Source organism: Catharus ustulatus, chromosome Z, assembly GCF_009819885.2.
Source record: "Catharus ustulatus isolate bCatUst1 chromosome Z, bCatUst1.pri.v2, whole genome shotgun sequence".
NCBI classification, from domain to species: Eukaryota; Metazoa; Chordata; class Aves; order Passeriformes; family Turdidae; genus Catharus; species Catharus ustulatus.
Window position 1 is genome coordinate 40,114,475 of NC_046262.2, and position 27,309 is coordinate 40,141,783.

Consider the following 27,309-nt stretch of genomic DNA (forward strand, 5'->3'; position numbering starts at 1 on the left):
CAAATAGCTCATCTAATACTTCTCATTCCATTTAAAGGCTGGCTGCAGATGCAGGGTATGTCTGAAAAGGGCCACAGATTTGGAAAAAATGTACTGTGCCCTGTGAGGTCTAAATACTTCAAGAAGCAGGACAATTCAAAGGTGCAGATTCTGACATCATTTCTTAATCACACAGATATGATTCCATTACTGCGTCACTGACTCAGTAACATGTGGGTGAAGTCTGCTGTCCTGCTTTCAGCTCTTGTGCCACTTGGAGTTGCAGTGTCCTGAAGATGAATTTTGTTGTGTTCCACGTGGTGTAACCATTTTCCTAAGCAACAACCATTACTGTATTCCAGCACAGGGAATAAAATCGGTGGAGAAATTGACTAAAAAATGTCAAATACAGAAAAAAAATCTAAATGTTCTTCTTGCAGGAATGAGCATATTTCTTCTGAGTTTATAAAATCAATATATTTTTTACTTAAGAATTTGTGCTGTGTATTAAGGAAGGGAGAATGAGTATAAGAGTGATGCAAAAGGTCTTTTTCTTTGGAGTCAAAATCTTGTATTTAATTATTTTGAAAGTTGGAAGCTAGGTTTTAAGCAATGTGAATTTAGAAGGATGTGAGCATGGGCTGAGTAGACTGGCTATGACCTAAGTTATGGAAGAAACAGGCAACCACATTGTTCATTGCTTGGAATTTGAGTCTTATTTTCATATGGAGTTCCAGATTTTGTCTATGACAGTAATCTTGCGTGGAAATAACAAATGTTTTGATCACAGTCATTGAGATAAACGGTTTTTTGCCTCTAATTACAATATGGATGAGGTAGAAGTAGAGGGATGGAAAGAGGGGCAAAGGGGATAGCTTACTGTTGCCTTTCATTTTGCTGAACAGGAGATATAATTTAATAATAATTGGTAACAGGCTGTTGGTATGCTTGACCTCAGTTGAATTTCTGCATCAGATGTATGTGTTTATGTGCTTTTTTCCACTATAATGTTTGGGTTTACAGCTCATGCATGCTTTTATGTGCATATATAAATAATCTGTGTTGTAACACATATGCAGACACTACATGGGTAAAAATTATAAACAGACTCTATCTGGAGACAGCCAGAAAAAACAGAGGTAATGGGAGGTGTTTTGCTTGCTTGCTGTCGTGGTACAAATTTCTGCTTATACCAGAGATACTGTTGCAGTATGACAAGGGGTGACACGTTCAAACTGAAAGAGGGTAGGTTTAGATTGGCTATTAGGAAGAAATTTTTTGCTGTGAGGGTGGTGAGACACTGGCACAGGTCACCCAGAGAAGCTGTGGATGCCTCATCCCTGGCTGTGTTCAAGGCCTGGATGGATGAAGCTCTGAGCAGCCTGGTCTAGTGAAAGGTCTCCCTACCACTGGTTTGAGGGTTGGAACTTTGATTTTTAAGGTCTCTTCCAGCCCAACGTGTTCTATGTTCTATCATAATCTAGCCATTACTGTAGATAGGTGTTTCAGTAGGGTGTCAGAGGGGCTGTTTACAAGGTGGCAGACAAGGTGTTGGGTGCATTTTGGCGTGTCTGTTTGGATGTGTACATGTGCTGAAGCCAAGCTTACCTTCCTGAAGGCATGAGGCTTGTCTCTGCAATACCTCTCTGATACTGGGTTGTACCTAAGGCTGGGATCTGGTCTTCCTTCCCCTCCCTCTGAGGTGTAGGATCTCCTGGCCCCCCCAGCAGCTTCTCCATACTCACCCTTAGACTGTCTTCACACATGCGTCTTTCCTGCCATCTTCATCTTGCTGCAAGCTGTGAATGGCAGTGGTGCTCCCGCATGCTGAGCAGGCAATACTGAAAATGCAGGCAAAGGGGAAGCATTTGGCTCCAGTATAAGTAGTGTATCTATGTTTTAAACTAAGGCTTATTTTTTAAAACCTTTGTTTTTGAAATTAGGTGAGTTCACATGCTGTGTTAAACATGTCCTTAGCTTACATGCACTATGATATAGGAGCTGCTCTCCATAGCTTGGGGACAGTGGCAGCGCAAATGTGAGAAAAGACATCAGGCATCATGGCATTGTGGTCTCCTAGACAGTGCTGTTGAAGCTGTCATGCTGCTTTGGTGCTGCTGGCCTTTTTCTCATCTAACTGTTCTCTGGGTCATTTCCCTATCACTTTGTTTGGCTGCTGTAAATCTAGAGACCATCCTGTTTTGTATCCATCTCCTGTTAGACAGGTTAGGGAAGGGCAGGCTGAAGAGCATTGAGGTTACAGAATTAGGCATCTCAACCAAGCCTCTTATTCACAGTGACAGCTTTGACGTCAGAAGAGAGACACAGCCAGTGCCACCTTTGAAAAAGGATTAGACATGGCTTCTTAGTCTCTTGCCTTTTCTGACTTCTTTTGGAAATTTTTTTTTCTACCAACACAGCTGTCATTGATCACAGATGGGGCCCACATAGGGAGAAGAGTGTCTGGTTTGTAATTGGGAGCTCTCTACTGTAAGGCTAAAGTTGGGGGGGAGAAAAGGGCATTTGTCTTCTCCAAACATATCCTCAGCATTTGCAGCTTTTGCCAAGAGTGAATCCTGTCCTGAAGTGCTATGCTTCTCTGATCACGGAGAGCAGCAAGGTTGCCCGCTGCCCTGCCTGGGCTTTCTGAAGCAGCATGTTTTGTGATTCCTGGCTTATTTTCTGTCAGGTAGAAAAGAACCTCCATACTGGCTGTGGGAAAGACACGTTTTATTTGCAGGTGGAAGGTGGAGTCATGTTTACAGTCTGTGGAAGCTGATGAGGTTGCTCTTAAGCAAGGCTGTGTTACTATATAAACTCTTTAACATTGTGTTACGTGGAACAGTATGAATGCTAAAACAGGAGCATGTGGTTGGAGGAGAGGAGAAAGGACAGGAAGGAAATGTATGCCCCTGAATCACATTTATAAATTGGAGAAGGTTCAAGCAGGCACCTGTTGCTGCTTGAGGCTTCCAGAGCTGTGGAAGCATTCTGCCTGACCCATGGACACATGAGCGCAGGTACAGCTTCAAATGCTGCCAACTGTCCCACAGTCTGCCATTGATTAAGCAACAGAATTTGCCATTCAAATCTTGATTGTACTACACCTTTCTCTTCTGCTACTAAATGTAGGCAGTTGCTGCATGAGCTCTACCCACAGCTCTTCATCACTGCTATTGAGTGAAGGAAGGAGAGATTGGGGCTTGCGCATCCTTTTCCCGTTTCCAGCCTTCACAGTGTGCAATTGCTTGATCTCTACAGAAATACAAATCAGAAGGAAGTAGACTATTGCTACCAATATTACCAAAATATAATGTCTAATTAGCATTTAAGTGACTTAAATGACCAGTTCATACTCAGGTTTTAAATTATTTTAGACCTCTGTGCAGTCCTCTCCAAAATAACAATTAGCTCCTGACAAGGTTTTGATCTGCCAGCCCATTACTGCCTTGAGGTTTCCAGTTACTGAACAGCAGGTCATTCCAGTACTCAAAGTAAAATACAACTTGAGTAAGGCTACCGAAGACCATTTTTAAAGTTTGAAATGTTATCATCGTTTTGGCCATAGCTCTGGAAAATTAAGGGTTTTATACCAAAACAGAGCATTGCACTGTGAGAAACAGCATGAACTGAACCTTGGTGCCACAAGGGTCCAAGCAGGAAAGATTGCTTTAAAGATTGCTGCTGCTGTGGTGCTATATCTTTTGGTTTCTCTGGGCTCTGCAGTACTGTCAGAGCTACCAGACCTGAGAGAAAACTTAGGCTATAAAGTCCAATTTTTGGTCTAAAATAAAACTAATTTAAGGTGATAGATGACTCCTTTACTCAGTCTCCTGACAAACCCTTGGTAAACACAATAATCACAATTACAGAAATCCTTGTAAAAATGATTAATCCATTCTGTTTGCATCCAGGAGGTTTTTGGCTATTGAGTACGCTCCTTCAGATTGCCAAACCGATAGTCTGTCAAGACAGTTGTAAGACAAAAAGCTGTTTCATTGCTGCTGGTGAGCTGCTTCAGCATCCCTCACTTGGGCAAGTTGAATAAAGTCAAATTCTCCTTCTAAAGTATGTGTTTACTGTGGCATAAAAGATAAGAGTGCCCACTTGAAATTCAGACTATATAGAATGAAAAGTCACTGGTGTATTAAAGGGTAACTATTTCTGCTAAGAGGGAGATAACATCATTACATGCACTGTAAAATTGGCAATTCTTAAACTGTAATTCTTCCATGCTAAACAATTGTAAAATCTATTTTTTAGCTCAAATCTTGTCCAGTGACATTTGTTCCTTAATTAGGTAGGTGCATGATGTAATATTTGAATCCAGTTTATCTGTAGATAGGAAGAGACTGGTGATAAATGATTTCAGATGGAACAGAGCAGCATTCCGGTGCTCTGGAATGCTTCCTTATTGTTAATTGAAATTAATCTGTTCTAGCATAGCTTGGTTATTTGAAAAAAATCTTCTATTTTTTCCTCTGTGAATTAGACTGGAGTCTGACCCGAGACTCTTTAATTAACATCTAAGAGTCACGCTGTTCAAGTAAGTTTTGCAATGGAGTCTGAATCTGTATTTTGTAAAGATCACAGATGCCCCATACCTTTAATAAAGGTTCCATTGTGTTGAACAATAGCTCTTATTCTATTTGAAATGATCCCGTTTTCTAAGATCTTTTAAGTATGTTGCTTTTGTTCAGTGATTTAGATTTGTTGTCTTATGGTGCCTTTTAAATTGGATCCAGCTATTAGCAAAATTTACTCATTTTCCCTGAAGCTAAACTCCCATTCTGTAGACTAAAAGCTTAGTAAAGTCTAACTTTTTTCTCCCTTTAATAAGGGCATGGTGTACGTTACTTGCTTTCTAAATCTTATAGATAGACCTCAGAAGTAAAATATTTCTTTGTTTTGCTCGTGTGAAACTCTGAGAATTGGACTTAGTTATCCTTAAGGATTCCTTCCAACTCAGCTGTGATTCTGTGGTATTCTGTGATTCCTTTGAAGAAAGGGGACAGAATTGGGTTTGTTCAGCGTAGCGAAGAGGAGTGACCTAATTGCAGCCATCCTGTACCTGAAAGGAGCCTGTAAGAAAGATGAGGAGGGACTATTTGCAACATACAGTGACAGGACAAGGGGGAATGGTTTGAAATTGAGTGTAGCCTTAGATTAGATATTAGGAAAAAAATATTTTCTCTGGAAGCGGACAGGCACTGAAACAGATTGCCCAGAAAAATTGTGGATGCCCCATCATGACCAAGGTTGCATGGGGCCTTGAGCAACCAGATCTAGTGGAAGGTATCCCTGCCATGACAGGAGGGTTGAAACTACATCATCTTTAAAGTCCCTTTCAACGCATTCCATTCTGGGATTCTGGGATTCTGTGGTTGTGTGGGGCAGGAGAGAATAACATGGGCAAAATAATTAATCACCAGGTCAGAAACTATTAGTATCTCTTTAATTTAAAACATGTTCAAAATATCTAAAAAAAATTTTTTTTTCCTCAGGTATATATGTCACTGGGAACTTTTCTTTTGAAAGTCAAGCCTTACATGGCTTTAGTCTGTCAGTTTCAAGCACCAGTTCCCAAAAGGTCTTGGCCCAGGTTGCTAAAACAAAGGGATTAACTTAGAGCTGGATTATTAGAATATTTTATGTAAATTTTTCTCCCCTCAAATAATCTCACGCAGCAAAATTTTGGTCTTGGTATCTTCCATTGAGCTGTCAAAATGCAGGTAATTTTTGTGCAATACTGTGTATTTTTCTTAAAAGTGAAATTAAAAGATATTATGAGACTCCTGGAATTATTTGTATGAACTGCTACTCCTATATTTAGGACTCTGCCATCTGACAGTAGCATCCCTTCACAATGTTCCATGTAGGTACGTGCCAATACTTAGATTTCAATGTTGTTGATACTTGCGAAAATTAAATTTTTTACCTGAGACATTGAGTCTCTCTGTCTTCATGTTACTGGACTGTGCCTCAGAAATGCACTACTTATAGGAGTATTGTGTTGCAAAACACACAGCAACAAACTTCATTTAGCTTAAAAACCTGGCACTGGAGAGGCTCCCACCATCTCTAAAAGCAGGGTGGGAGGAAAAAGCAATTTTCAAGCAATGAGGATCCATCCACAAGAAATAGGAGGTGTCAGAACATCTCCATCACTCCTCTGCCCCACTCTTCTCCGTCCTTAGGAGTGCGAGCTATCAGTCCTGGGCTTGGGAGAGCAACTCTCACTCTGGTATTGCAGGCTGAGAAAATAGATTTCAATTACAACTTCAGCATGTGGGTCCTTGCAGCTGCCAAACCAGTAAGAGTGTGTGTGGGTGGGTGAGCAGTTAAAGGCATTGCTTCAGATCCAGCAAAGTCTTATGTGCTTTCTGCCAGCAATAACAGGATGGATTGCTGTAAATTACTTTTCAGGTTTAGTTTATGTTGTTTATGGTGTAAACAACCAAAACGACGACATACACTGTGAATCTCTGAACTGTAGAAGAGCACAGAGAAATGTGCAGAGAGAAAACTGCAAGGGGATTAATGGGTTCTTATTTTTGTCACTGAGTATTTGCTCCTGGGAGGAAAAGAGAAGCCAAGAAGGGTATACACAGGATGCGGTGTGGTTAGTCCAGTCCTACCACAAGCTGCTTGGTTTTCAAAATTTCCTTTTGAGACTGTTTTGTTGAAAGCGCCCATTTGCATGACTCATTAGGCTGTGAAGCTGTGGGGCCCGTTTTGATCTTGCCTCTCTAAGCATTGGATGAGATGCTGGGAACTGATTTTTTTTTTTCTTTTTACACCCTACACTTACATGACTAAAATTCATATGTATGTGGAATCAGCCTTAGGACTATGGAGTATCATAGAAAAATTACTTCTTTATAGTGCATGTGTCTGAGAAACTGTTTTAGCTGCAGTTGGGGCAGCATGGCTGTCTACACACCATGTGGCACAGGGGCGGGAATGTAACCAAGATATTTAAGTCCACACTGTGCCCCTTTTGCACTCCAAGCCAGCCTTGGTTTCTGTGCTCTGCTTTCTGGGGTCTTGTACAAGTCACAGGGAGCCAGCAGGGCTCACTGAGCTGATGGTTTCACGGGCCCTTCAGCAGCCATTGGTTCTCCTGCAGTTTGCTCTGCCACAGAAACATGACAGGAGGCAAATGTGTAATCTGAGGATAAGATGCATACTGCTCCTGTCCCAGCTGGCAAAGTGCCAGTGTTTCAGGTCTGGGAATGTGCTGGGATTTGTACTCACCCTGGGAAAGAAAGGGAAAAAGGCAAAAGAGAGAAAGAAAAGTGTGTACTGTCTCAGATCTCACTCAACAAATAAATATTTTTCTTTTTAACTATTTGAATAGATGTTGGTTGCCAAGGACAGAAACCATATGGAGGAAGGAGCAGTTAAGGAAACACGCACAGCTTACTTCTGTGTTTTCCACAGCCATTGGCATTCAGATGATCAGGCCATGATGCAGTGTCAGGCATACATACATGACATTAATATGTGAGGAAGTAAGACCCCATGAATGCCTTCACAGAGAGAACTTCTGTTCTGCTCTCTGTGCAGCTACAGTGATTGCACCAAGAAAGGTTTTGGGGGCAAACTGGCTTCTGTGCTCTTTAAGCCAGGTCCCTACTTGTTACCAAGAGTACTCAGAACTGTAGGCCCTTAAGTCTTGTGATGCCTGCTTTAGATCAACAAATACTTTATTAACTGCAGGGGAAATAACAACTCCACCAGGAGGTATGGAGAGAGCCCCATCACAGAACACTTTATAATTTGCTGTTGAAATATTCTTGCTGAAGGCACAGTTTGAGGTCATGAGCAGCCACAGAAGCTGCAATTGATTGCTAACCTCCTGGGTAAGTGCTGTAACTGCTGGATCATGAGATGTAGAAGAGCAGTGGTCAGAGGAGGGGACCACAGACCCTTTCTCCTCATCATGTTTCTCCTCGTTGCTATCAGAATATATTAGGAATTGTGTTTGGATTTTTTGTTTGTTTGTTATATATAGAAGAATGTGCAGAGTAAAGTGTATCTACAGTCTTTTACATGTGTTTATATTGTTTGGTTAACTCATCTTACAGATAGGAGAGGTGTATGGTTAAGTTTTGAGTCTGGGTAGTTTCATCCAGGCAAGGAGCTGCTTAGTCTGTGAGAAGCCCTGTAGCAAAGCTGTATGGCCTGGGAAGACTTGTGGGAGAAACATTTAGTGTCTCCTGGGAGAAGCAGCAGCTGGGTAGGGTTTTGAAGGTCTACATTATATAGGCATCTACAGCAATGTGACTTGAATTTTGGAAAGCTATTTCTTTTGTAAATTTAGCTGTGGTTCCACTAGCAGGAAGCCTAACAGCTGCTGTTTTGTCAGTAAAAAACTGTAAGAGACAGCAGTTATTCCCTATAATGCACAGCACTGTACCTATTCAGTATCTTACATGCAGCAAGTACAAAGTCCTCCCAGCTTTTTATTCTCATTAGGTGTGTTCAAACTATTTTGTATAAGGTGTCAGCTGAAAAGAGGTATCACATACACAGGACCTGTGGGCATTTATCACTTGTTGTTATGCTAATAGGATTAACATCTAATCTGATGTAATTCTGTGAATTTTTTTCTGGAGCTATAAAGTTGGCAGGGACTCGGATGAAAAGGAAATTATTTTCAAAACCTTATTTCCAAAAGCAACAGTACTTTTTTCCCAGTATTCCCTTTCTGTCTTCAGTTCTCAATGTTGCCACTACATTTGTCATTCAGAAAAAGGTTAATATTCAGCTACTTGATATAAGCACAATTTGGACTCAGTTTTGAAAACTATTAAAACTGCGAGCATTTCATTGACTCTTAGTGTGAAAGGTGATTTTCATTAGGTGCCCTGTCTTTTGAAAGATGGTAAGAGAAAAAGCTGAAACAGAAGCATTGGGAGTTAATCCACTTAACTGTTTTCCTTTACTGTCAGTGCTGAATTGCTAATGGAATATAAAATGTTAGGCTGATCACTGCCTGCAATCAGGCAAACCTTTGCTGGAGGGTAAGACGGCACTTTTGTCACAAGAGTTGTGAAGAACAAAATCAAAAATGTCAAGACAACACACACGTAATTCATGTTAATGCTATTTAAGTAATAACATTTTTTCAGTGGTAATTTACTTGAAAACTTTGTTACAGTGTGTCAATAACTGTTTTTTATCTATGTTTATTGGTAGAGGAGCATGACAGCTTTTTAAATGCAGATGAATTTTAAATGCTTAACAAAGTGCTTAAAATATATTTGTAGCAGAACTGATTCATTGAAAACGCCTTCTTTCATGGCTTGATATGTAACTTTTATCCTTTTGGGATGGATTTAATGGTACAGAATTACATTTAAGCCTTGTTATCACTTTTATGGTGCACTTACATAGGGAATATGATCAGTTATATTTTGTGGCTTCTCCAGACCTTTGTAGTGGTAATCTCTGTTTCCCACTACCCCCCACACCCCCTGTTTGACAATATGAAAGAAATAAGCTGCAGCCTAACTTAAAAGAAAGTGAAGACTCCAAACAGTGGCAGTGAAGATGGTGCAGATGTGTGCCTGGATCTGAGTTAATTTCGTGCTCAGAGCTCTGGCTCCTCTGTCCAGCTGACTGACTTGCCAGGCTGCAACCTGCCAAAACAACACAAACCTGAAAAAAATGAAAAAGCCAAACTGGTGCAGATATATTATCAACACTCAGATAAAATACAGGGGGTTGTTTGTTTGTTTTTTGTTTGTTTGTTCCTTTTTTTTTTAAATCTAATTTTATTTTTCTTCCCAAAGGTTCGTCATCGGTGGTGTGAACTTGTCATTAAACACAAATATGAGCCTGGGTATGGAGACATTGAGAGATTCCTCAGAGACAATCAGGTAAGTTATATTTAACTAGCATATTTAAAACAATCAACTTTTTAACAGCCTTATGCTGAAATTAAGAATAATATTTTAGTATACTTTCTTGCTACAGTTAGTCAAAAGCATGGCTGTGTATTCATTTTTTTCTTCTGTGGTCCCCTAAACATTGTAGTTTAAGGAAGCCCCTACCTAGGGTAGGGGTATTCAACCCCACCTAAACAGGCTAATCTTCTGTCAAGTGGTGAAATAGGATAGAATTCCTCTTTGCATTTTATGCAAGCCAGAGGTAGGAGTGATGCTAGGAAGATAATTTTCAGCAGGTTCCTTTTGCAGGATGAGGAATGCAAGTGTGGCTGTGAATGTCAATGCAGGTATGAGGCAGGTGCAAAGCAGTCAGTGCTGTGGTAACCTCAGTTTTGAAGATGACAGCCAGAAGTAGTATAGTCCAATAGTGCACCTTCAGGGAATGCTAGCCTCTCCATGGGTGGGGACCTGCTAAGAGAGGGTTGTGGAGGCCTTAAAAGGCTGGACATACATGATTCCCTTACTATGACCATTTAATTAGGCCGTCTTGAACTTAGAATTCTAATTGTACCTCTGCCTTGTTCTTTTCTATTTCACTTTTATTCTCTTGTTTCACCATGAACCCTACAAAATCGAGACATTCACTGCCTAGGATGAATTTTAAATATTTAAATGTATGTTTAAAAATAGAAAATGGTGAAGATATGTCAAAATCTAGGCAAAATACTGATGTCTTTACCTTTTATTATTACAATGAACTATTTAGAATTATTAATGAATTATTTAGGGCCAATGAGGATTTTGTGCTTTCAGGCAACACAGCACAATTGAATTATTGCAGTTTGTTATGTGTTCTTCTAGCTCAGAAGTATGCCTCCTATTTATATCTCAACCAATAAACAGGCCCCAGAGCTCTTGGCAAGCTCTGTAATAAAACAAACAAACAAAAGGTATAAAAGAATATTATTTCATAAGGAGTTACATAAATTGTGCATATTTCGATTCTATGAAAGGATGGAGATACCCACCAGCAGAACCTGGGGGTTCAGGAAATCCTTGAGTTGATAAAGCCATACCGAATTGCATTATGTTTGAAGAAGCTATTATGCCAAATAAAGATATTTTCTGCAGTGTAGGGAAATAATTTTTCAACTTGTTAATGTAATCTTCATTTCATTTACTTTAGCAGTGCATACAGTTAATGGCACAACAGCTTCTGGTGTGATTACTACTTAGAGCAGTTGCATGTCCATACTGATCAAGTAACATGGTTCTTTTGAAAGTCTGGAAGAAAATGTAAATGGACTATTTAAATCCTTTGAAGTTCTACAAAACACCAGTGGTTTTTCTGCATGTTAATGTTTAGACCTAGGGGAGAGTTATTAATGCTGAGTAGAGAAGGTAGTTCTAATAGTAAGAAAATTTCACCATTTAAAAAATCTCAATGAGAGCAACTGGAGCCCAGCTCCAAGGCTATTTGTGTAGCTGCCAGACCTTGGTGCAGCTGCAGACCTTGGAAATCTGAGGTTTTGGTTCTCTCGGCGTCAGGACATGCTCAGGGAATTGGCAGAGTCTGGCAGGTTTCTGCTGCTCTGAGACTTTCTCCTTTTACTTCAGTCATTGTTAAACTTTAAATTTCTCTTATGACTGAAGGTGTCTTTAAGGCTTACCAACCAATGCTATAAATTACGAGGAATAGCATTGCAAATTGTATTTTCTCAATGCTATCCAAATTTTTCCACTCCTGCAAGTGTCCAAACAATAACTATGAAAGTCAGCATGCTAAGCTGCTAATATTTTGTAACAAGCATAATCCTGTTTTGGTAAGTGCATTTTAACATTTACTGAATTCCTGTAATTAGCAGGAAAAAAAGAATCATGACAAAAAAAAAAGAAAATGACCAGTATGTTTCCTGGTAAGTTGGCCAGTTTTGTTGGCAGTGGTCAAAAGGGCCCAGATCTTCCTACAGGAGCCCCACTAGCTTTTTTTATAGCTGCTCTGTCCAGAATAAATAGTTAAGAAAAACCTGCCTTCGTACCCAACCAGAATTTATGCATGCTAGGCTTTCTGATATAAAAGGAGTCAAACACAGACGTGACCATATTCAGTTAATGTCCAGTTACAGAATTGCCAAATGGGAATTGTAGGGTGGAGTACTTCAGTCTTTGTCCATGGACGTGTGAGTAAACATGACAATTGGAAAGCAAATGTGTATCCTGTTAGAGGAAGGAGAAGTTTTTTTTCTTAAGGAACATTTGGAAAAAATTCAGTTAGTGGGTAAAATAAAACAACTTGAAAAGTGGCAAGGAAAGTGGAGCGAGGAATGATTTTCTTGTCACGCCATAAAACATAATTCTTACATTAATCATCTGTTTTTACATAGTCAACACAGTATATAGACAGCCATCTTTAGGCTAAAGAGACACAGAAAATTAGCTCTTCTAGGGGCAGAGAAGTAGGCATTAGAGAGTAATGGTATTTTTTGTGTTTTGGACCGTCTATTTTATTTCATGTTTAGTTTAAATGTCGATGGCAAAAAAACACCTAGCTAATTATTACTGGTGGTAGGATGCTTGTGTGTTATGTTCTTCTTTCAGGCTATGGGTGTGTATCTCTATGGTGAATTAATGGTGAATGAAGATGCAAAACAACAAGAACTTGCACGGAAATGCTTTGCTGCAGCACAAGAACATATGGATGCATCCTCAGCCAAAGTGGTGGCAGAAATGTTATTCTGAAAAGGTGATTTTTCATTTTAATCCTAACACCCTGATTTTGCTTCATACAGAAAGAATACGCAGAGCTCACTGAACGTGGTAAACCCTGGCATACCGTACAGGCTGTGGCTGCTTAGGCTGAGAAATAACTCTTGTTGCATATCTTGTTGGCTTGTTTTTTTTTCTTTTCCTTAAGACCAGCTACGGGAGCAGTAGTTACATACATGTAGGCATAGCTGGAGATCGTGGAGAATGGCTTTGTTGTAATGGACTGTCCAAGAGGCAACTGTAAGTCCAAATGACCAAAGAAGGCCAGGCTCTGCCTACAGTTGTTTCCCATTCTGTATTCTTAACTCTGCTTACAAAAATTTCAATTGTGCAAGGAGCATTTCTGTTTAATAGAGCTGCATGTTTACTTGACAGGCAGCACAGTCTGAAAAGAGCCTGATCCCACAGTGGAAATACGAAACTGTGGACTTGGAAGTAAATACTAATCATGTGAGAACAAGCTGATAATTCAAATGTTTTTGTGTTAAGGGTATTGAGGTTTTGAAGATTGATTATGAGGTAAGAAAAGTAGCCTTAACACGAAGAAGCTAGCTTGTTCATGAAATTAAAGGAGAGGAATCACTAGAGAATAAGGAGAATTGCAAAAATATTTATGGAATAAAGATTGCCATAGGCTATAAATTTGCAAAGATACTTTCCAATTCTCTGTCTGAACAGTTGGAGGTAGCCTTACCGTGTCTGCACATGCATGTTTAACATAGAACCCATTTAGATTTGTATGAAAGTTTCTTCCAATACAGCATACCTCAGATTTTTGGTTAATCATATGACTCATCTGACTGATTGCCTTGGTTGTTCACAAAATTTTACAGCTGATGTGTGCTTCAAAATTCAGGCTTCTAATTTAGCAAAAACATATTGTCACCTAACTGATACCAATCAAAAATCTTAATTTTCTCCTGTTCTGGTAGTATTTGACTGTTCCACTTGATTTTGTAGTGTTTTTTGCTATGTTTATATGAAATACAGCAAATGACAGATACTATGAAAGCAGGTTTGATTATGAAAAGCCATGTTGTTTTTCTGTATAGACAAGAACTGTGCCCACCAAGAGAACTTTTTTGGGAAAGGTGGATCAGACCGTAGAGGGGCAGGATATCATCTGTGGGGTAGAAGAGACATCTTTTAAAATAGTTAAGGCTAAAGAGACTCTCTTGTGTACTCCCAATTATCAAGGACGTACAGGAATTTGAGTTATGCTCAACAATTCTTAACCTAGTAGGTGTCTTCAAGTGTCTGAAGGCCAGAAACAATAAAATCAAAATTTCTACAAGTTTCTGATGGTAAGTATCTAGCACAGGAAAATTACATGGTATGCAGGTATTAGCAATAGTCTAGAGTTACCTCTTTGACTTTACAGACAGAGTGGAAGTGTATGGTGAGCTGTAACATAAAATCTAAAGGTCTTTAGTACAATACTCTGTGTGACTGCACAGCTTTATTTTAATGTTATGGCTGTTTGGGTTCCTGGCATGATGATTTGTGACTTAAGATTAAAATCACATTGCCAGGGATTACCACGCAGCCATGACCACAGCTGCTAGCATGAAAGTCACCATTAACGGTCTGATGGGTGCACAGCATGGAATCCTCTCCATCTATCAAACAAACAAACAAAAAACAGACCCAACCACTCACACACACACCAAAAAAAAAAAAAAAGTGAGAGAGAGGGAGAAACAAACCCTCAAGCCCACCAAAAACAGAGGAAAGCAGCAGAGCATCATGGAAGAACCTCCTCTGAAAACTGTCTCTGCTGAGACCGAGATCTCTCTGGCGAGGTACAGAGCTTAGCTGATTGGTGAACAGTGATTGCTTTCCTCTTTGTTCACAGTGGCTAAGTTCTGCGCCTGAAGAGAAGGGAGAGGAGACTCTTTGCAGGACAGAGAGCATTTGCTGGCTGAGATCCCTTGCTGCTTGAATGGGCAGATTTTTGTGATGAATGCATGTGTCCAAGGTTCAGTGTATGGAGGATACGAGGCAGACGCAACCTGGGAAGGACCAACGATTTTAGTATTAGCTAAGGATAAATAGTGGTCCTTAAGTTCTCTAGTCTGATTGCAAATGTAAGGCATTGCTACAGTAATTTGGTTACCGTGCTTTTCTAAAGGTCAGAGGAAATAATGTTTGTGACTTTAACCTGAAATTGTCAATAAAGCTTTTGTTTTATAGTCTTCTGTTTAATAGATGTGGTCATGATCTCTCTGCAGTTTTAGCTTAGCACTGTGTGTCGTTTGCAGGAAATGGTGGCAGCTCCAGTCGGAAACAACTTACAGCTGCTGCTGTTGTTCCAGGCTGTTGATGGACCCGTCCTCCGGTGCCTACTGAGCTGATATCAGTTCTGATTTTACACACTGGCTCAGTTCAGCAGGAACAGGAGTCGAGCCCTAGAGCAAAAAAAAAGATGTACCTTTCCTAAGAGTCTTTCAGAAATGTTGCTGTTCTCTCTCAAAAAATGAATCAGTATACACTATAGTATCCTGATGTTAGACACTAAATGGCCTAAGCTGGAAAAGCTACCTCAGTACTGTTGGCTAAAGATGAGAAGGTATGTGAATATGTAGCCCATTGCACAGTATTGCTCTGCATTATTTTCAGAGTAACCTGCTAATAACCAAGACAGTTAGTGCTCCCAGGATCCTCCCTGCTTTCTCCAGACCTTGTTGTGGTAGCTCTAGGAAAGTAAAGAGATCACTGTTAACTCTGGTAAATACAGTTACACTCTACTGGTTACCTAAAAAATAACTCAATTTGGAAAATTGGGGAAATCAAGAATGCACGCATACGTATTTCTTCATTGTGACAGAGTAATAACTTTAAATGCTGTTTCCATTGCAGGAAAGATCACAGACAACTCTTTTAATAGATCTTCTACTAAACCCCGATGGTACTAGGATTTCATTGACCCAGGACATCAAAGGAAGGATTATGTGACTGCTAAAACAATCAGCTGACAGAAATATTTACCTTTCTGTATTTCTAGAGGCTCACTGTAACTGAGAACACATGCACACAAAACAAACTACACACACACACATACACACGTTACTCTGGGTTTAGGTAACTCTTTTATACAAAAATTTTGGTATTTATCGTTGCACTTTGGTAATACAATCATTCTGGTTTGCAGATGCCAAAGAGTCTTGATTTGAACAACTTTATTAATTTGGACATTCTGAAATGGATGAAACTGTATTGTGTCCTTAAAATTTTGTTTGTAACTTTCATGTCAGATTTTAAAAACCTCAGTACAAAACCAGCAGGAGCTGGGGTGAGGCTCGTAAGATTAAATAGAAGTAGAAATAAATGCCATCATCCTGATAATGGGATAGGACTGAAGAAAAAAACAGAGATCTTTATGCTGTCTCTGTCATATTTAGATTAAATTTCACCAGCAATTCAGACCTCCCATTTTCTGAAAGTGTCTTTCATACCCGTGTGATGCTTCTTTTGCAGTGATATGTCAAGTGTATCTCTTCTTTGCTGATAAATGAATCTCAACATTTTTAGAAGACATCTTAATTGTTCCTTTCAGAGAGTAAGAATTTAAACCACAAAAATTTGTGAACTTATTTTCCTTGTACTCTACTGTTTTATGTTAAATTCTCTTGTAAAATAAATTTTTTTTCAAGTACATATAGTTTTTCCATTGCACAGTGGTTCAACATAAAAACTTGAAGAAGAATGACTCCTCTTCTGCTTTTGCAGCAGCATAAAAGCATCTGGAACTCATTACTTAAGGGATGTTAATGAGAAAAAATAAATGGTATTATTTTTTAAAGTTCTTAGGCTCAGAATATAAAGGAAAAGCCTGCCTCAACAGTGTCTTCAGTACAAAGAGTACAGTTCCTTTTCACATCACCATCTTTTCTGACCTCCCCCTTTGCAGGCATACAGTGTCAAAACCTGAATTACGGGACACTCAGCAAGTTCTTTCAAATGCAGCAAGAGTTAGGAAATCGTCCAGGAAGGCACTGAGACACCACAATGACTTCTGATGGAGTGACACTCACAGGCGTAGTTATTACAAGATCCCATTCATAACAGAGTTTCACTTCATTTGACAGGTTTTTCTGCTAAGACCTGCAAAGCAAACCAGCTTGCTTTTAGCCTTTTCTATTGTGTAAGGAGAAAAATGCAGAGTTGGATAAGACTCTTGCACAAAATATGCAGAAATTAAATACATTGTAAGCCTCTTCATAGCCTCGTCATACTGTTCAAACTACAGGGCAAGCAAGACATTACACACTTCTAAAATATCACTGAATTTTTCTCCTTTCAAAACAATCTACATGCCTCTTTTTTAATATTGAGTACAGCAGTAGTTTGTTTTGTTTGCTACAGCTCTTAAAGTCTGCTTCAGCAGTATTGAACATTTCCCCTCACTACAACTTCACAACCCATTATGCATGGTATGAGAAAATGAATAGAAAATATAAAACAAACACCAAAAAATGGCAGAGGTGGCAATCTTGGCCCTTCAGGTGGCAGTCCTGGCCCTTCATCAGGGTTTATAAGGCTTTTTGTTGCTAATCCAAGCATTCTGACATAGAGTGAGGCTCCAGATTAAGAAGAAAGCTGAAGGTGGCACTGAAGAGATACTGTCACCACAACTCATCAGAGAGCGTAGGGATTCTTCATTCTTACTGTTTAGTAGGGTCATTAATGCGATGTAAACATTACCCTTAGATTAAAATCCTTCTGAATCATGTAAAAAGCACTGAAAGTGAACCATATAATCATTTCCAGAATCATGGAATAAGATGATTGGAAAGGACACACAAAACTCATTGAATTCAACTCCTGCACAGCACCATCCCCAAGTCACACCATGTGCTGACGGCATTGTCAAGCGCTTCTTGAGCTCTGTCAGGCTGGTGCTGTGACCACTGCCCTGGGGAGCCTATTTCAGTGTCCAAACACCCTCTGGGGAAAGAATCTCTTCCTAATACCCAGCCCAAACCTCCCCTCACACAACTTCAGGCCATTCCCTCCGGTCCTGTTGTCACCACAAAAAAGGGGTCAGTGCTGTCCCTGCTCTTCCCCTCACAAGGAAGTTGTAACTGCAGTGAGATCTGTCCTCAGACTCCTCCAGGCTGAACAGACACAGTGACCTCAGCCACTCCTCACATCGCTTCCCTTCAAGGCCTTTCACCATCTTTGTAACCCTCCTTTGGACACTCTCTAGTAGTTTAACATCTTTCTCATACTGTGACACCCAAACCAGCCCCAGCACTGGAGGTGAGGCTGCCCCAGCTCAGAGCAGAGCAGGACAATCCCTTCCTTGCCCGGCTGTGATATTGTGCCTGATGCCCCCCAGGACAGGGTTGTCCCTCCTGGCTCCAGGGCTCAGGTTCACCTTGCCATCAACCAGGACCCCCAGGTGCCTTTCCATGGCACTGCTCTCCAGCATCCCATTCCCCAGCCCTAGTCCACACATTCAGGGTTGCCCCATCCCAGAGGCAGAATCCAGCACTTTGCCCTGCTGGATTTCACATGGTTGGTGATTGCCCAGACCACTGATTTGCCAGGGTCTCTCTGCAGGACCTCCCTCCCCTCGAGGCAGTCACCAGCTCCTCCCAGTTTTGTATCTCTGCAGACCGGCTCAGTATCCCTTCCAGTCCTGTGTCCAGGTAATTTATGAAGATGTTGAAGAGCAGAGGGCCGAGGATGGAGCCCTGTGGAGCCCCAGCAGTGACAGGTGCCCAGTCTGATTCCCTGTAACCCTTTGTGCCTGACCCTGAGCCAGCTGCTCCCATCCCATGATGGGGTTACCCAGCTCTGGACTGGACAGTTTGTCCAGAAGGATCCTGTGAGAGACAGTACTGAAAACTTTACTGGCTTCCCTTGGTCAACTGGGTGAGTTGCCTTGTCATGAAAGGAAACCAGGTTGATAGGCAGGACTTTCTTCTCATGAAGTTGTGCTGGCTGTGACCAATGACTGTGTTGTATTTTAGGTGTTTTCCAGTACTCCCAGAATAAACTTCTCCGTGACTTTATCAGACACTGAATTGAGACTGACAGTCTCCTGGGTCCTCCTTCCCTCCCTGAAAATCAGGACAATATTTGCCAGCTTCTAGTCAGCTGGACCTCTGGATTCCCAAGACCACTCAAAACAGATTTTGTGATTACATAAACCAGTTTTTGAAGGATTCTTGGATGAACCCTATCAGGCCCTATAGGTTTGTACAGCTCCAGCTGGAGCAGTAGTTCCTGCACATATAAGTTTTTAATAAGCCTTGTCAAAAGCCTAACAAAACAAAAAAAACCCCAAAACAAAAGAAAAAAACAAACAAGCAACACACCAAAACCAAAACCAACAACCAAAAAAGAAAAAAAAACAACCCTAAACCAACCAAACAAACAAAAAATCCACCAATGTTACAGTTAATTTTATTCACTATTTTCTCTCAAAGTGGGTGTTTCTATATTGAGTTTCTGACAGAAGGAAGTGAAGAATCTACTTGAAGTAAATAAAAGTAAACAACAACAATAAAAAAATCTATTTCCAAACTTCCTGTAACTAAATCATTACAAGAAACCATGTCTTTTCAAATGATACCTCCATCTAGGAGATGGACTTAATGGTCCTTGTGGATCACTTCCAATTCAGTGTATTCTATGATTGTATGTGGCTTTGACAACATAGGTATCTATATACGTATGCCTTTGCCCTTAGATTTACTTGTTTCGTAGGCAGCCCCCTCTGAATAAAATACAGCATTCTGCAGGGTTTTTTTTTCCCTCTCCCATGCCTAATTTAGTCCTTTCCAAACACAGTGGTAATTTTACTCTGAATAGCATTAGAAAGCATTAGTACTGGACTATCTCCCCTTTACCTCATCAGGCCAGCATCTAGTTCGCATCTCAGTGATTCTTTTCTGCATGTAACTTTTAGCTCTGAAAATTAATCTCGGATGAAAAATTAAATCTGCATCCATATAGTTAGGCAAGGATCACCATCCACTTTCCCATGCTGCTGCCGGGTTGCCTTTTCAGAATAAAGGCAGACCATAACACAGGGGTGGCCCTGCGAGTCCCTTGGCCCCTCTGGGCATGCATTCATTCTTTGCCATACACTTTCTGTTGGATGTACAGAGTAAAACACACCATTTTACTGACAGCTGTTTTCTGTCTGCAGCTTTGGTGGGACGTGTTTGCAGCTGCTGCTGTCTCTGTGATTTCTTCTTTAGGAGGGAATTAGCTGTACCCTACTGCCCATGCCTCACGCAAAACGGAAAAGCAAAAAGGTCTGGAAACAAAGGTCTGACCAGAAATGCAGCCTGAGCAAGTGGGCAGCTTGTGTAAGTTGGTGTAGGCAGTCTAAGGATTTCTGACACATAAAAAGCAGTATGATAAAGATATTACTAAAACAAATCAAAAAAGTTATATGAAGCATTAACATGTATAAGGCAGAGCACTCAGCCAGCCAGTTAATCTCCACAGCTGATGGACGTCTTGAGAACTGGTATTTGTTCTACAGAAAATTTTAGGTGTTAGTTTGCAGGCTCCTCTGCATACAAAGGTATGTGGGAGGAAACCATGGTGCTTTTGTAAGAATCAACAAGCAGCTGAGTTAGTGTGAGCCATTATGTTCCAAAGGCTCTATTAGTTTGGGGTTGATTCTTTCCATGCAGAAACTGGACTCTTCCAGAATACCTGGAAAACACCACACCTTCCAGGCGCCCATACTGCAGGCAAGTGCCAGCTGTTACATGTGCATGCTGCAGCAGGTCTCACTTTCACTACACATGATTTAAGAGTCAGATGTAGTATATGAACTATTTAAGGCTATTCAAATTTTTACCTGTAACTTAATTGTATTTTACTTTGAAAAAACCCCACACAATAATGTGATTTGAGTAACATTTGAAATAAGCCCACATACTGAGCACAACTCTCACAGCAACCATAGTCTCATTCACTGAAAACCCTATTCCATAACACTGATTCTTAATATCTAAAAGAACCCCAAAGAAACATCTTGTGGTCTTTTTAGTATCTCGTGGTCTTTTAAAGCTACAAAATATCTACCTTTGTGTACAGTTCCCAGTATTCATGAGTCATGTCTGATGTCTTCTCTAATAGTCAAAGATTTCACCAGACACCCAAGTGCATTTCTCTTCTTGGCCTCAATTGCTGATGCCCAGACTAATCAGAAGAAAAAAAAATGCAAGAAAGGACAAGGAAGCAATCAAATAGATGAGCCTGACTCACCTAGAATTTCACAAGTGTGCTGAGTTCAGGCACATAAACAAAATATAAAGTGAACATATACACTGATATGGCTATATTCCTTTGTTTCTGTAGACACAACATACTGGGAAATTTATTTTAAAATCTTACCCTGCTGTAAGGTTTACATTTTATGTCAGTGAAATACGGTAGTGCTTAAAGAAATTGAGACATTTGCACAGTCCTTGGGAGACTAATTGCATTCATCCATTTGCTGTGATTTAAAGTACGTGTATATTTTCTGCACAAAATTAAGATCCTGATTCCTGCTGATTATACCTGCTTTCCAGAAGAGAACAACAGGCATTTGTGCTGTTCCTGAAAGCATGCAGAAATTTTAGTTCTGTAAAAATTTGTTTTTGCATGATCATTTACACATCAGAAAGCAGAACGTAGTTTTCAACTGACACCACTTCATATTAGCACAATACCTCAACAGTAGTGCCCACAGTACAACCTGTGAAACCCTGGTTTTGCTCATTGCCCCGTGGCAGAGATGATGGCTCTACTCTCTTCTCACGTGCCCCTGAGCAGCAGTGGGACACTGCTGTACCCTCCAGTTAACGTAGCTCACTCAGTCATCTCTGAAAACTGCCTGTTTCTGACTATATCCAGGCTTTTCCTCTGGGATTGTTGGGATTGGTGTTTCAACAGTGGAGCTCTCTCCTGAAACTCGGTCTGAGACATTTATTCATGGGCCAGTGTTGGCTGCTTTGCCACTGGCATCACTCCCAGCCATCCTGACTGGTTCTAAAAAGGCTAGTTTGGGAAGCTGGTGCTTGGCACCATAATGTGCTTCATTAATCTTTAATCCTGAAAGGACAGTGCTCATCACCTGCCACACAGAAAAAGCATCTTCTTTTTTTCTTTTTTTAAACCTCAAGTTGTTTCTTCACAGTAACTTTGTCTCACAGTTGTTTTTTATATTTGGTAGTAAAAGTTATTTGCTCTATATTTGTACCTCCTTACAGTCAATTCTTTTAAGTAGAATTAAAAATTAAAATATTGTAGCAACTATCTTACTTCAGTCTGCATCTGTCTCTCTGTGCCTGAAACTCATCTATTTAACTGCTAAGCATGACCAATTAAAGTTTCATTCTGATTTATTCAGTTTTACACCTGAAAAAAGGTGTGCAACTTTACTTTTCTTCTGTTCCCTAATGTAGGGAACCTTGTTGCTCATTCCATCTTTAACATGCCCCTTCAGCCAACATTTCCCTATACGCAGAGTATGTGTCCCTACAGCCATCTTTGTTCCCATGGCAATGTCACCCTGAAAAACTGGTGGTAAGGTTTTGTGATTGCCACTTGTGCTGAAACTGCCCATCATGCCCTGTTTGCATTGTAATCTCCTGTTGCTTTTGACTATATATGAAGGCTTTTTAAGAAGCTCCCAGTTTTAGCTGAGGGAAAACTTTGTTTCTATTTGCTTCAGTATTGAAAAAATGCAATTATATTGCATAAATGCTGAACATGTTTTTTCCCTGTTGTGGTTTAACCCCAGCAGCCAATCCCCATGCAGATGTTTGCTCACTTTCTCCCCCACCAGTAGGATGAGGGAGAGAACTTGAAGGGTGAATGTGAGAAAACTCATGGGTTGAGATAAAGCAAAAGCCACACACACACGAGCAAAGCAAAACAAGGAATTAATTCACTGCTTCCCATGGCAGGTGTTCAGACATTGCCAGGAGAGCAGGGCCCCATCATGTGTCATGGTGAGTTGGAAAGGCAAACACTGCCACTTTAAATGTTCCCCGTTCCTCCATATTCCTCCACTTTATATCCTGAGCATGATGCCATATGGTCTGGAATATCCCTTTGGTCAGTTTGGGTCACCTGTCCTGGTTGTGTCCTGCCCTGCATGGCTCTGTGAAAAGCAGAAAAGGCCTTGGTTCTGTGATAGACCTGCTCAGCAGTAACAAATACATCTCCTGTATTATCAACAAATCCGAAAGTCTGCCCCACACCAGCCTCTGAAAAGGAAATTACCTCAGCCTAAACCAGCACATTCTTTACATAGATGAAGTCAGATAAATAATTGCAAGACTGTCAGTTTTATACAAGAACAGGGAAGCCCACCTACTGACATTTTACAGTTTCTGCACACACCTGATGCCTGGAAAGGCTGACCTGGAACTAGACAGAGCAAAAGAAATAAAATAGGTATTTATTGAAAGGATACACCTTGGGCAGTGCAAGATCCTGGCTGGGGCTACATCCAAGGTGAATCCAAGATGGATCCCAGTCACGAGTTTTTACACTTTATAAGTTTTGGTTCATCTCTGTATTGGTTCATTTGATTCATCAACCACAGCCCCAGGCTATGAAGTCTCAGCCTCCTGGCTTGCCCCCCTTTCCCTCACCGTTGTTTATGCTCTTTGGGTACCAGTTGTCCTTGATTCTCTAGCTAGGAAGGGATTGTTTTGTCTAACTACCCTATGAAGAGAACTTACCAACACCCAATATGAAGTTCCAGAGTTACATACTAAACACCAAAGAATCTGAAATATATAAATGGTAAAGCCCAAGGCATCAAACCTCCTCCCCAGAACTTGCTTCTCTGTTCTTCAATCAAATCACAGGAATGCAAATTTCTTAGCTGATAGATGGAAGGAAGGGATGGGAATTAGAAAGCATCCAGACTAAGAAAATAGAAAGCCAAGTCTTATTTATTTAAGCTACTCATTCACTGTTAGCAGTATGAAGTAATGTCAGCATCAGCTGAAGGGTAGATGTGACACTGGGAGAAGTTCTACATCACAGAACGAAGGTCAATGCTAAAAGCTGGTGTAGCACCGTATTTTAGCATCAACAGCATTCAGCATCAAAACCACAGGTTTATAATATGCAAACCTCAAAAATTATTCCCCTCTTTGTCTTTAAATGCAGCTATTAAAGAGTGTGCTTTTTGTTTGTTTTAGAGATGGTAAGGCCCAGTGCAGTCAGGAAGCCTTCCTGAATGTTTCTTCTTCCTGCTTACTCTGAATGTCCAAAAAATGAAGAGCTAAACTGTCTTTCAGATTTACAAAAGAAAACTGAATTGATAGGAAAATTATGAAAATGGCACCAAAATAGGATGGAACATGGCAGTTCTTCTCATACTTTCTTTAAATGCATGTGGATTGCCAGACTGAACAATGCATTTTGAAGAGCTGTCCCAAAGTGGTGTTAACCATTTAAGTGGTGCACCAGCTGGGCTGTTCAAATGCATGATTTTTGAAGGACAGGGGGGACAGCACTGATACCAAATTCTGTTCTTTCATTCTTCTACAACAATTTTGCCAAATCTTTTGAAGAAATCAGGGCAGGAACAATTGACTTACAGAGTGTTGTGTGGTTAGACACAAGTCTGTGAGTGAAGGATCTCAGCAGAAAAACAGATATTCAACCCTTACTTGATTTAATATGTAAGTTCTTATTTGTTCCATGATGTTTGCATAGATTCAGGATATTCCATTTGAAAAATAAAAACAACAAGAGAAAAATAAAGAGACTGGATCTACCATTGTACATCCATCTTGGATCCTGGCCAGAAAGGGAGAGAAGGGAAAAAAAGGGCAATGCTTCTGCCTAAAGACTAGGCACATCTGAGAACTTGCTCTGCCAAAGGAGAATTTGTGAAATCAAGATCAGAAGAGCCATGATGAAAAATAATCAGCAGCTGTCATCTGAAGATTTTAAATTCCAATAAAATTATCCTTTCAAAACAGATGTTATTGCTTAATTGCAAGATTTAGGCATAACATTTGCTCATCCACTCATGGCTTAGGGCAAGCCAGTCAGAAAGCAGCTACAGCAATTTAGTCTGGCCTGAAAAGTGTGCTGGGCAGCAAATTCCTCAGCACTGGCCATTTTTACATCAGCAGAGAGTAAACACACAAGAAAAGAAAGTTCAAACATAATAGTGGGTTTTGCAATGAGCTTGGAGAAATTTTCTGGTCTATGGAAAAAACACTGATACTTTAATTTCCAGAAAAGATAAAGATGCTATTGGTCCTCCCTACTAGAAACTCACAAAGTGCCTGAACTCGCAGACACGTAACACCAATTTTCATCTTATAAATTAATCCCGTGTCATATTTCAAGGCTTCTCTCTTCTTCCATGGAATCTGATACTGGCTTTTCCCTCTCTGTTCCCAGACATCTGACGATAATATGGAAGTGCAGCACAGTCATGAGATTAAAAGCACTTAAACCCTTACTGGTAGTCTCTGCAGGAGACAGTGGTACAGATGGGAAATTTGTATTGCCAGCTACCATTACAAGTTAGTTGAAAATAAAAAAGCTGAAGTCCTGTTTTCAGAAAACCTATACATGGTAGAAGTTATGGCATCGTTAGTCAAAACGAGCTGCTTTCTCATATGTGAAATATTAAGGAAACTTTTAACAGTAGCAGGCAAATGACATATTGCATGCACCTGTTTTGGAAGCCTCAAAATAAACTCACAAGCTAAGAAATAAAATGTTAAGGAGTGAACTGTACATGCAGGCTAACTGGCACATATGCATGAGATATCTCAACAGTGTAATTCACTATGTATATGTATATGTATATGTATATGTATATGTATATGTATATGTATATGTATATGTATATGTATATGTATATCAAGCGTGTGTAAAAACATAATCTCTTCAAGATGGCATTTATACATCTGCAAAAGTTGATGGGCCTAACAGATATTTTTATTGAAACGTATAGGAAAGAGAAGATCATTGCTTCTGAGGGTCTGCTTTTTCATTAGATTAATCTATCATCTGATGCTGTACAGAAGAGTAATGAAAGAGGCTTCTAAAGTAGTAAGACACGTGAAGGTTAGTTAAATATCCAGATCTATTAAAGATGCTTGCTGAATTTTTTTTTTTTTGCTGATATGGAGGTTAATGGAGTGTCATGGATGGAATTGTTACTTCCTAATTCAAGCAGTATTGAATATAAAATCACAGCTAAATTTCTACAGCTGAGTTTCAAATATGTTGGGTTTTATCTTTTTTGTCAGTCCCTCCCTTCACACACATGCAAGAATATAGAATGCAAACTAAAGCACCATCCTTGCCTATGAACTACATCACTACAACTCAGCTACAGCCAGCTGATATTTCAAATTTTTATTTCAGTGGCTGACAGCAGTCCAGTGCTTATCCCTAGCTAGTTCTCAGCAGCTCAGACAACAGTGAGCACACTCAAGCCATCAGAGGGATCTTGTGAGGTTCATTCCTTTCCAGCAGCCAGACAACTGGTTAAAGGAAGATGGCCAGTGCAAGCAAGGGAAACACCTCAGAAGCATTCACTACTAAACAGACCACTAACAGGAAATTCCCAGAATAAGCTACTCTCTGCTAGGGCAGCAAATGGAATGTCTACCATGAACATATCTTTTAAATCCAGGCAAGTATTTAAGAAAAAATTGTACCACATGTAAGGAAAACTTGCCAGAGAAGTGGATTTAAGCAGGCCCACATCTGAACACTGCAGTGGAATGTCTCTAGCACCAGAGCATTCACCTACAGTGGTTTAACTACTGGTGTTGCCATTGCACACTGTCAGGAAAGCATAAAAAATTCAAACACATGCTCTGTGTGCTCGTAGAGAACTCCTCCCATAACATTCCAGGTTTCGACTTTTCAAACTGGGATCTAGTAGAAAACTGCCTTCCTATGTCAGAAATTACCACCTTCCTACACCCTTCTTATATCACAGGGAAAACTGTTTTAATGGAGTATGACATTACTCATTCACAGAGAACATTAGGTACTTTATTCTGACATTAGATAACACAGCAATGAAACAGTGTAAATCTGATTTAACAGTGTTTTGTTTAGTAACTGCAAGTATTTTACACTAGATGTTTTATCCTACAGTTCTGTAATGCTAATGTTTCAGAATTTTTTGAATTGTACCTCTGTCAAGTCAAACATATACCACAGACTGTGGCTCACCGAAACAAATATTAACTCACTGTCTATTAACACCTCTTGGCACTTACAGTGCTGAGAGTACAGAAACTTAATCACAAATGCTAGAAACAGCAGATTAAATGTTACAGCTAAATTGCAGTACCTGACAATAAATGACAAAATAAAATACTTCTGCTTACATTCTGTACTGAGATCTCGATCAAAGAAAAGCCACAGAAATGACCTTTCTTTCTGCCTGAAGAAAATCCACAGAAACCACTCAGCACCATGCTGCAAAGCTTGCAGAATCCAAAAAGCTCTAACTTAGCAGTCTTAGACTGGAAAGAAGCATAATCAACAAAGAAGTAAAATTTACTTTCTATATTCTTATTTAAAAAATACCTTGAAGCAGAACAATTTTGAAAAGTTCTCTTTGTTCAGTGTACTGTCCAGAACCAGGGTGTGTGCTGCAGATAAAACACAAGGGAACAATCTACTTGAAGTCTGATTTCAG

At 40.1% G+C, this 27,309-nt stretch overlaps 1 protein-coding gene across 10 annotated transcripts in view; it reads left to right on the forward strand.

Moving 5' to 3' along the window:
• The window catches only part of LOC117011070 (aminopeptidase O (putative)), a 386,126-nt gene that overhangs the window by 198,949 nt on the left and 159,868 nt on the right, over positions 1–27,309 (forward strand). For 4 of the 10 annotated variants that reach the window (XM_033086314.1, XM_033086313.1, XM_033086316.1 and 1 more), the window contains 3 exons: positions 9,780–9,866; positions 12,474–12,618; positions 14,497–16,302. In XM_033086314.1, coding sequence (XP_032942205.1) covers positions 9,780–9,866; positions 12,474–12,614 — 228 coding nt within the window. In that variant the 3' untranslated portion in view covers positions 12,615–12,618; positions 14,497–16,302. Of the gene's footprint in view, positions 1–9,779; positions 9,867–12,473; positions 12,619–14,496; positions 18,662–27,309 lie in introns of those variants that run through there. The other 6 variants (XR_004420849.1, XR_004420847.1, XR_004420848.2 and 3 more) reach the window with 4 other exon arrangements.